Here is a 12,081-nt window from a genome sequence, read left to right as displayed (position 1 = left end):
CAAAGGGAATATTCCTTACTCGAAGGAATTTTAAACCTTCCATAAATTTTCCTGCAGAACAATAAAATGACGTTAAAATTCGGAAAACACCTTCTTTTTCGCTATATGGTTATAAAAAAATTTGTATTTTTCAAATCCTGTAGCGGAAAAAAAAGGTGCGATCCAAGTTTTAACAACAATTTAACAACTAATCGTTGCTTTTTTTTTTTTTAATTGAAGTGAGGATCAAAGGCAACATTTTTATTAAGGATGATATAAAGGCGAGCACTTCACTTTCCGATTACATTTTAGGAGTTCCTACGATAAACATTTATTTCACTACAAGTGTTAATTTCTAAATTACCAAATTAGAACTCTTTTAAATATTATTGCGCCATTTTTTGCCTTCAAATACATGAAATTTTATGAATTGAACATAAAAAAAGGATAAATAAACTTGTTTTATGATAAAAGTTGCTCGTAAAACTCAATATAACATTAAAATTACATCAGTAAAAATTCTCTGCCAGGAGCAAATAATTGTTCTTTCCTTTTTATTTTTCAAGTTTGATATATATATATATATATATATATATATATATATAGATATATATATATATATATATAGATATATATATATATATATATATATATATATATATATATATATATATATATATATATATATGTATGTATGCATGTATGTATGTATGTGTGTGCGTGTGTGTGTGTGCGTGTGTGTGTGTGTGTGTGTGTGTGTGTGCGTGTGTGTGTATTATATATATATATATATATATATATATATATATATATATATATATATATATATATATTGATTGGTTATGTATTATATCAAGATAATACAAAGCTCTTGTGCGTAAAAGAGTGCTCAATATTATAATAATAGAGCAATATATATATATATCTGTTATTTAAATGGAGAAAAACAACATTTTAATAGTACTTAAAGTTTCGTGCCTTACGGCAATCATCAGCTATTAATTACAAATTAAAAACGTAAAAAACCGTTTAAAAACGAATCAAATTTACGGTAGAACGAATTCTGACGTAATGAGCAAAAAGACGCAATCATTTAGTCTTCAGTATCAAAAGAGGATAAAAGGAACTTGTTAGCATGTCGACATTTAGATAATATTTCGCTTCTTTTGTTGAGTAGGTTGTTTTCTTTATGCGATAAAATTTCAAACTTCTCGTGAAGGCAAAGGTTACAGGTCTTGGTTTCAGGGTTGGAAGGTTTGCATCGCTTTACAATTCTCCACTTTATTATAGGTGTGATGGCTTTTTCTTTTAATTTCCAAATTTCCTTTGAAAGTTCTGTATCATTCTTATACCTGACCGTATTAAAAGATTTTACATGGTTAGCATATCTTAGTTTAAATGGTGTCTCGCTAATGCCAAAATAAACTTTTTCTTTGAGTTCAAGATTTTCGGAACTCACGATAGCTTTATAAACGATGTTGCTTAATAAACATTGATTGTTTAAAGGGCAAGTAGTTTTGTTAGTACAGTTGCAAGTGTTTTTTGGTATGCTTTTTTGGTCTTGTAAAATTTTGTGGTTATGCGAATTAATGATGGATTTTACGTTTCGCATACAGCTATAACTTACCTTGATCGAATTTCTATTAAAAATTTTGTGCAATCTATGATTTACCGGGAAGTGAAGGTCAACCAATGCAAGTAAACGGTTTCCTATTTTTGTTTCCACGTTTTGACTGAATGGAGGGTTAAACCATATAATGTTTCGCTTGCGTTTTGTATTTTTAGTGGTGGCAACATGATGTTGATAACTAAGTTTACATTTATAGCCTGCTTTATTTAAAGCCTCTTCGTAAGGTGGAGTAGCATTTTTAAAAATAAGTTCGTTTGATGAAGTGGAAGATAATCTTAGTTCAACAGTGCGAGGTAGTCTTTTGATAACACTTGGTGGATGGTTGGAATCACAGTTGACGTAACTCAGTTCGTTATCACATTTCGAGTAAGGTCGAAAAGAATTATCATTAAGATCAAGTGTCACATCAAGATAATTTACGATTTTCATATTGCATTTGATGGAAATAAGAAAGTCATTACTTTTAAATATTTTCACGAAATGCTTTTTGATTTTTTCCATCTGCTGGCCGTTTTTGTTTTTAAATATTGCTAGCCCGTCGTCACGATATAGCCCGAAATCTTCACTTTTATAATATTGAGAAAGTTGAAATAATAGAAAGATTCCTACTAATTCACATACTTCAGCACCATCGTAAGCCCCCATTGTAACATCGAACTGCCCCCCATTTTTCTTAATCCACGTTTCATTGTTGTTAAAAAGTAAAGATTTTCTTGCATGTTTTATTATTGCTTTTTGCTCCGAGTTTATTAAAAGGTGCTGTTCGGCAAAGTTGATTGCAGCGTTGAGAGTTTTTTCACTTATTGAAGGATAAAAATCATTAATGTCAAAAATTAGAAATTTGTAGAGATGCTTGTTTTTAATTTTTTTAAACCAGTCGGTAACATTTAAGGTGCTTTGCCATTGGTTTACAAGGAGCTTACTTTTGAGTTCATTGTTGATTTGAGATAAAATAAATTTGCTTATTCTTCCTACCTCGTTTTTTGCTGGATTTAAGAGTCGAACAGTAGGGTTGTTGATAAAGTTTTCTTTGTGGTCTTTCAATGTAATAAAACATCCAGAAGAACCGTTTATTTTGATTTTACTATAAACATCGTGGTTACGCAAAATGTTATTCCCTTCTTTATTTATTTTGTCTTTTAGTTTTGTGTCACCTTTTTTGTAGGTGGTGGTGATAGCATTAGTTAAAAGGTGGTTATATTCTTCTTTAGATAGCTTGTACATATTTGACGTTTTGTCAGCCTTTATTTATTAGACATTTGTATGGTTTTTATGTCCTTTTTCATTTTATTTTAAAACGTGTTTTTGACTTTTCTAAATTTTATTGTTCTAATTAAATGTAATACGTCCTTTTCGAAAGAAGCCATTTCTTTTATTTGCGGTGGACATTTTATCGAATTGATTCCATAGATCACATAATTATGATCGTCTTTAGAAGTTAGTTTGCTGTTAATGAAAAATAACGCCTTCCACCTCATCTTCTTCAAAAATGATTCAGTTTTCTCGATTAGCTTTAGTTTGTATTCTTTTTCCGATGGTATTGGTATGTTTTTGATGGAGTATCTTAAATTGAATTTTTCCATTTTACTGGACGAACTTGAGTAGAGTGCTCAACTAGTAGGAGCAAATATATTGATTGGTTATGTATTATATCAAGATAATACAAAGCTCTTATATATATATATATATATATATATATATATATATATATATATATATATATATATATATATATAAGAGCTTTGTATTGTCTTGATATAATACATAACCAATCAATATATTTTATCTCAAATCAACAATGAACTCAAAAGTAAGCTCCTTGTAAACCAATGGCAAAGCACCTTAAATGTTACCGACTGGTTTAAAAAAATTAAAAACAAGCATCTCTACAAATTTCTAATTTTTGACATTAATGATTTTTATCCTTCAATAAGTGAAAAAACTCTCAACGCTGCAATCAACTTTGCCGAACAGCACCTTTTAATAAACTCGGAGCAAAAAGCAATAATAAAACATGCAAGAAAATCTTTACTTTTTAACAACAATGAAACGTGGATTAAGAAAAATGGGGGGCAGTTCGATGTTACAATGGGGGCTTACGATGGTGCTGAAGTATGTGAATTAGTAGGAATCTTTCTATTATTTCAACTTTCTCAATATTATAAAAGTGAAGATTTCGGGCTATATCGTGACGACGGGCTAGCAATATTTAAAAACAAAAACGGCCAGCAGATGGAAAAAATCAAAAAGCATTTCGTGAAAATATTTAAAAGTAATGACTTTCTTATTTCCATCAAATGCAATATGAAAATCGTAAATTATCTTGATGTGACACTTGATCTTAATGATAATTCTTTTCGACCTTACTCGAAATGTGATAACGAACTGAGTTACGTCAACTGTGATTCCAACCATCCACCAAGTGTTATCAAAAGACTACCTCGCACTGTTGAACTAAGATTATCTTCCACTTCATCAAACGAACTTATTTTTAAAAATGCTACTCCACCTTACGAAGAGGCTTTAAATAAAGCAGGCTATAAATGTAAACTTAGTTATCAACATCATGTTGCCACCACTAAAAATACAAAACGCAAGCGAAACATTATATGGTTTAACCCTCCATTCAGTCAAAACGTGGAAACAAAAATAGGAAACCGTTTACTTGCATTGGTTGACCTTCACTTCCCGGTAAATCATAGATTGCACAAAATTTTTAATAGAAATTCGATCAAGGTAAGTTATAGCTGTATGCGAAACGTAAAATCCATCATTAATTCGCATAACCACAAAATTTTACAAGACCAAAAAAGCATACCAAAAAACACTTGCAACTGTACTAACAAAACTACTTGCCCTTTAAACAATCAATGTTTATTAAGCAACATCGTTTATAAAGCTATCGTGAGTTCCGAAAATCTTGAACTCAAAGAAAAAGTTTATTTTGGCATTAGCGAGACACCATTTAAACTAAGATATGCTAACCATGTAAAATCTTTTAATACGGTCAGGTATAAGAATGATACAGAACTTTCAAAGGAAATTTGGAAATTAAAAGAAAAAGCCATCACACCTATAATAAAGTGGAGAATTGTAAAGCGATGCAAACCTTCCAACCCTGAAACCAAGACCTGTAACCTTTGCCTTCACGAGAAGTTTGAAATTTTATCGCATAAAGAAAACAACCTACTCAACAAAAGAAGCGAAATATTATCTAAATGTCGACATGCTAACAAGTTCCTTTTATCCTCTTTTGATACTGAAGACTAAATGATTGCGTCTTTTTGCTCATTACGTCAGAATTCGTTCTACCGTAAATTTGATTCGTTTTTAAACGGTTTTTTACGTTTTTAATTTGTAATTAATAGCTGATGATTGCCGTAAGGCACGAAACTTTAAGTACTATTAAAATGTTGTTTTTCTCCATTTAAATAACAGATATATATATATATATATATATATATATATATATATATATATATATATATATATATATACATGGGCAACGGAAACGGGAGAAGGGGGGGCAAGACCCCCCTTGGCTCCCCCCCCCCCCCAAATTTTTGCGAAGTAACGTTGATTTTATTGCAGAGAAGAAAATTGATTATTATTATATAGATGGAAACACTTTTACCTACTTTCGGCTAAAAGCACAAAAATCGATTTAATCGACTGTATTATTTAGTTTTAGTGGTAACTGTGCAAGAAAAATAACTAGTTATTGTTCGCCATTAAAAAAAAAGTCAGTTAAAAAAATTATTTACTTGAATCATCAACGGTGGTGAGTTATTTTACGTAACGTAAAACTACGACACTTTTTAAAATTATATTTTTGTTAAATTAGTAATTTATTAGTTTGTAATAATAGTATTAAATATTATTAATATTTTTTTAATATTTTTCTGAATTTTTTTTATATTTATATGAATTATATATTTATATATTTTCGACTGATGATGAAGTTTAGCTAACAACCACAATTTACAAAACGAAAAATTTCGCTTATTTTTAAGTTTCTGCGAATGAGTTCCAAGATAAAATTATTTGAAGCCAATTTACTGTATTTTATTTATTATTTGATCTAAATAAAATAATTTTTTGTGAAATACTTTTTTACTCATCAACAATTCGATCAACATGCGTAAGACAATTACATATTTTTTGAAGCGAAAACCATCTGTACATATGCATCTTGTGAAACGACACTTAGTGAACTACCTGAAAAGCCTCTCCTCGTTTAAATGAATCTACTGAAGCAACAATTAGTGAACAGCAAGTCTTTTTTAAATGAAGTTCAACAGTTAGAAACTATCCACACTAAAATCAACTTTTTTCTCCGCCCAAACAGCGTAATGGTTCAAGGATTTTTCATGGCTGCATTATGATGAAAGTTATGACACACAACTTTTTATTTGTCAGTCAAGTTGAAAGAATCAAGTTTATTAAAAACTGCTACTTTTAAGGTTTGTACCCTAATTCTTAATTAAAATGATCGCATGTTACTGAGAACTGACAGTGTCTTATGCTATTATTGTGTTATTCAAGAAAGAAAGGGGAACCAAAAAGATAAGAATAATAAAAAAGACGCTTACATTAACAAAGTTTCCGTTTCATGGAAAAAAGCTCCAAAATGTTTTCAGAATCATCAAGATTCGACATGTCACAAAACAGCCTCGTTCTATCAACTTAACGTCGTCCCATGTCAAGATATTGCGGAGTTAATGGAGAAGCAGACTTCCAATAGGAGAACTATACAACGAAAATATCTCTTGGAAGTCCGATGCATATGTTACCTCGGATGACAAGGAATAGCTCTGCAAGGTCACGATAATAATGACAATTTTACCCAACTATTGCGCCTGCTTGGTACAAACGACAAAAACAAGTTGATCATCTTGATGGAAGAATTGGTTACAAGTCACTCATAACGAGGTGCAAAATGAGATTTTGGAGATATTAGCTTCTCTAACATTACAAGAAAAGTCAAAAAACATCCGAGAATGCAAGGATGGTTTTTAACTATTTACGAACAGCAGGATGGCGTCACACCTCATACTGCGCATTCAATTCAAGACTGCTTAAATGAGAAAGGCTACAAAGTTGTTTCTTAGTGTGCTCGGTCGCCTAATTTAAATCCTGTTTAGCTTGTATGCAGCTGGATTGACGGAATACTTGCTTAATATAAGATAATTTTAGTTGAAAAATCATAAACAACATCGAATTATGCATAAAAGCAAAAAAAAGGCTACTTTAAATATTAATTTATTATTTTTTTTGTAAAGTTTTTTCGAGTAAATTCAATTCGTTTGTTTTTAGTTCGCTTTTTTTTTATATTCGTTTAAGATCAATAAATCAGATTATCAATTCAAAGACCAACCTCATTGACAAATCAAGTGTTTATACGCATCTATTTGATATATGAAATGAATGAGAAATTTTAAGAAATTTTTCACTGAAATATTTTTCTTGTGTAATATCTTTGAGATGATCCTTTAGGCGGCAATCTTAAAAATAATTGATGAGTATCATCAGATGGAATTTAAATATCCTAAATCATTTTGCAGCGGCATCACAATAATCTTTAATGATGGGTGGTTGTGTAGTTACATTGGCTGACAGACGAATTGATAGCTTATTGAACGAATTTTGCATCATATAATGAATTGAAACTTGTATAGGAATTTGATCGAAGTTTCTATGTTAATTTTCAATTCCATTCAGTTATATCAACAGCGGTTTGTCAAGTATTAGTGATTCATTTAATGCATCCTGTTTCTTTTTCTTAAATAACTATTTAGCAATAGGACAAAATGTAAGCCGGTGACGAAGCTGCGTATGTGGCGCTTTAAAGTCAATATTTACTGAGCACTCCCATCAGAAACAAATATTTTACACCGAGAGGTGCTCTACAAGCCTTGGCGCTTTGGGTTTTTTTTTCCACTTCCAGACGTTAAGCTAAGTGTTATCTAAATACAAACATAGGAGAGTTATATTTTATTATATTTTTATAATTATGATTAATTACATTTTTTTTTTCATTTTTATGCCTTTAAAACGAGTTTTTCAAAAAAAGTATAAAATATTCAATTTTACAAACATATTTCAAAATATTTAAAATATTTAAAGAGGTTTGGAATACAAAACTAAAAAAACAAGTTTCCCGTGGTATGCATTCATTCATCAAGAATTGTTTTTTAGTTCTTGGCAACTCCTTAGCTGCAGGCCTGGTGTTTAGGAGTGTATCAATTTTTAGAACACAGTCACAAGCTTTCTAACTACAGATACTTCTAAGAATCAGCTTTCATTTCCACTTTGTTTTTGAAATTACTAAGTTTGAACGTTATTCTATTTAATTTTTGTTTCGGTTTAACAAACATTTGTAGATTTCACAACTAGAAAAGTGTTTTAATTACCATAATTTAAAAAGCCCGTCTTAATACTAATAAAGCGTTGATATGATTGATCAATAGATCGAAACCGCTGTTGAGAATTATTCCAAAGTGCGGACCGAAAATTTATTTCCATTTAAAAATTGTTTAGGACTAAAATTTTTTTCAGAAAAAAAAAAAGCAACAACATTTGTATAATTAAACGCTGAAAGAAACACAGCATTGAATCTACTTTCTGAAACTTAAATGGAAGTGTGAACTTGAAACTGGAGTGACCTTTGTTCCAAATCAGTGACAAAATAATTGGTTCTGCAAGCAATTATTTGATAGTCAGTTATACAATTATTTTAGATGCATTAACTAAAATCAAGTGCCCAACTGCTTTAAATTGATTTAAAAAATTCCTTTGAAAAGAAGTTAGTACAATATGCATTCTAAGAACAAATAAGCATTCCTAGAACAAATATGCGTTCCATGAGCAAATATGATTGCTGAGTTTGGCGTCGTATTAATGGAAGAACTCCTGAAAAATTCAGAATCCTTGAACAGAGGGAGAAGCTACAGGATAGCCTTCAATACCTCTAATAACTTTACCTGTCATAAATTTATGGTACAAATCAAAAAATGCTAATATCAAATTGATTAGAAAAATGATCTGCGAAGCATCTCTTTTTAATTAATTATAATTTTCAATCAAATATCTAAAGACTCTCTTATTTTACCAGCTTTTTACTTAAAGGATATGAAAAGTCAAAATAAAGTTCATTGACAAATGTTCAGTTTGTTTTTTGTTGATTAAAACTGAAAACTAAAAGAATTAACGATGCGCATGAATTCTTTTACTTTTTACATCTCAATTTTTGTATCTATTTTTTACATTTTTTTATCATTATTTTTTGATTTAATTTTAACTCCATTGTTATTGCCAAACAATTCGAATTTTACGAAAAATGTCATGAAAACGGTGAAACTTTGTCTGAGTATATGTTAACTTTAACGGAAACGAACAGAACACAGAGAACTCTATAACTTGTTAATTCAGGCTTTGGAAGGATAAATACTTGTGTGGTTTATGAAAGCTTAATATTAGAAAGAGATTCCTTGCTAAAAAATCTCTTACAAAACTATTGCAAGTTCTCTTACGAATAGCTATTGCAAGTTCTCATGCAATACTTGCAAAAAAAACAATTGACTTTTTCCATGGTTTAGAAGAACATCAATTTCTTAACTTTTTAACACTTAAGCAAAATAAGTAAGGATTTGCTTTTGCATGTATCAATTCAAAAAATGTGAATGAGAGAGAAAAAGAGAATGTTAAAATTGACAGTAATAATTTAATTATTGTAAAGGAGCATGTTGAAAGTGGCATTTATTGTTTAGTTATTGTAAATGGGTTTTGTGAAATGTGGCGTTTGTAACTTAATTACTTAATTATTGCTATTATTGTTAGTCTAGCAGCTTAGGCACTCTTCTATTTTGTACTAGTTAAATATATAGTCTCTCCAAAGTAACAGGAGCAGTTTTCAATCCTCGAGACTTTACATCGCGCCCGATGGAAAACTATGAAGAGATAAGAGTTTAGAAAAGTTTGAGGTATTGAAGATTGAAGTAGGTTGAGTATGTTATTTGTGATTTGTTTGGAAAGATTTGATAGAATTTAATTGTTGAAGTGTTAATTGTGATAAAAATTCGATTTTATTCTGAGTTGATGTGCATATTTATTAAAAAATGGCAGCTGCATTAGGAAAGAAAGCAGCGAGAAGGAGAGCATTACGAGTAAGTTTTGGAAATTTGTGGAGTGAAATAAGAGAGGAAGTAGAGAGTAAAGAGTTTAACCATGCCAAATTAATAGGTTTAAAAGTTAATTTAAGCGAGAGTTATAAGAGAATAAACAATATCGATGAAGAAATATCAAATAATTTAAATCGAGAGGAAATCGAAAATGACATTTTGGAGAGTGCAAGTGTAGTTGAGTTTTATCATGTGTTGATGGCTGGAGTGACATTAAAATTAAAAAGTATAAAAATAAACGAATCAGATAAAGATTCTGTCAAAAGTTTAAATCAATCTAAATGCATTTTACCTAAGTTAGAATTGCCAGTTTTTAATGGTAATCCCGTAGATTGGCAGGGTTTTTGGGACTAATTTAATTTATCAATTCATTGGCATGAAGATTTAAGTGATATAGATCGATTTAACTATTAAAAAAATATTTGTCTAGCCAAGCATTGGCTACTATTTCAGGACTTTCACTCCTGAAATAGTAGTTCAGAAAATTATAAAGAGGCAAATGAAATCTTTACTAACAAATATGGGAATACACAAGTTTCAGTTTCAGCACATAGGGATTCTTTATTAAAAATAAAGAAAGTTAAAAATTTCAATGATCTAGAACAATTAAGAAAACTCTATAATGATAAAGAAAGCTGTGTACGTAATCTTATATCCCTAAAAATAAAAACAACAACTTACGGCTGTTTGTTAATTCCTATCCTTAAGGAGAAACTGCGAGATGATGCTTTTGATTTTAATTCCTAGAAGATTTGCCGGAGAGTTTTGGACATTAGATAAACTTTTAAAATATTACAAAGAAGAATTACAAGCTAGGGAGTGTTGTGCCAAATATCTTTTAAAATTGACTTATGATAAAAAATGAACATAAAAACTTGAAATACGTTTTTTTTAACAAAAATGCACAGCAAAATTATTCTTATAATTATAGAAACAAAAATAACTTTTCAACATCAGGTTATACACAAAGTTAGCTGATTATGATAATGGTCCTAAAGATTTTCCTATTGACTTATTGGTAGGGTGTGATTTGTACCATAAATTTACGACAGGTAAAGTTATCAGAGGTATTGAAGGCTGTCCTGTAGCTTCTTTCTCTGTTCTTAGAAGAGTATTAAGTGTCCCAATACTTTCTGTAAGAAATGTTAATAAGAAAGTAATCATGAATTTACGCGTTGATGCTGATTTAATAGGGAGTGTGGAAGATGCTCTCAGTGGGATAGATGAACTAAGGAGTGATTTACAAAAATTTTGGAGTGTGGAGAAAATGGAATTTACCGATGAGTGAGTGATACATAAATTTGAAAAATGATATTGTTCATAACTAATCTTTTTACCAGATAACTATAAAATTTGTGAGATTAGTCTGAATAGGTTAAAGAGGCAATTGAGTGATGAGAATTTGTTAAGTTATTATGACGCTATTTTTAAAGAATACGAAATGAATAAAATTATTGAAAGAGTTCCTGACAATGTAATCGCTAAGGAATCAGGAAAAACACACTACCGAGCACACAGGCCAGTTGTAAGAAAAGATAAGGAAACCACTAAGATAAGAGCAGTATTTGATGCTTCCTGTTCTAAAAATGTATTTTCTATGAATGATTATTTTTATTCAGAGCCAAATTTGTTATCCAAAATATTTGAAATACTAGTACGATTCCGATTAAAGTATATTGCCATATTAGCAAATATTAAACAAGCTTTTTTTAATGTAGAAATTTCTAGTGAGCATAAAGATTATTTAAGATTTCTCTGGTATAAGAATGTTAATGCAGAACAGGACTCAGAATTGATTATTTATAGATTTTTGAGAGTAACATTTGGTATGACTAGTAGCCCCTTTTTATTAAATGGAACAATAAGATATCACATCAAAAAATGTAAAAAATCTAATAGCAAGTTTTTAAAAAGATTCGTTGAAGATTTATACGTTGATGATGTCACATGTGGAACTTAAAGTGTAACGAAGGGTGAAGAGTTTTATAAAAAGTCAAAAACAATTATGTCTGAAAGTGGTTTCAGTTTAAGGAAATGAAAAACAAACAGTCAAGAATTACAAAACTATTTTGATTTTAATGAGAAAATAATAAGAAATAAGGAAATAAAAAATTCAATAAGCAATCTTGAAAGTACTTACTTAGAAACAGAGATGGGTAAAAGTGACCAAGAGTATAAAAGAGTTTTAAGAATTGAATGGGACTTTAAAAATGATGAATTTATTTTCCAATTTAATGACTTTATAAAAATGTCATGTAACTTAAAATAACAAAAAGGAATATCTTAAAAGTT

The 12,081-nt window shown here is 29.8% G+C and overlaps 1 protein-coding gene across 1 annotated transcript; it reads left to right on the top strand.

The window, feature by feature from the left end:
- Positions 1 to 11,230: 11,230 nt before the first annotated feature.
- Positions 11,231 to 11,749, top strand: LOC149887279 (uncharacterized). Its single transcript, XM_090091500.1, has one exon. The coding sequence runs from the start codon at positions 11,231 to 11,233 to the stop codon at positions 11,747 to 11,749; it is 519 nt and encodes a 172-aa protein (XP_089947626.1).
- The last annotated feature ends 332 nt before the right edge of the window (positions 11,750 to 12,081 follow it).

The sequence above is a fragment of the Hydra viridissima genome, unplaced genomic scaffold, assembly GCF_058129835.1.
Source record: "Hydra viridissima isolate aposymbiotic clone 2 unplaced genomic scaffold, HvirCarnegie_v1 scaffold_6, whole genome shotgun sequence".
Lineage (NCBI taxonomy): Eukaryota > Metazoa > Cnidaria > Hydrozoa > Anthoathecata > Hydridae > Hydra > Hydra viridissima.
The sequence above is the reverse complement of the archived record's forward strand: the minus strand, read 5'-3'. Positions and strand labels throughout refer to the sequence as shown.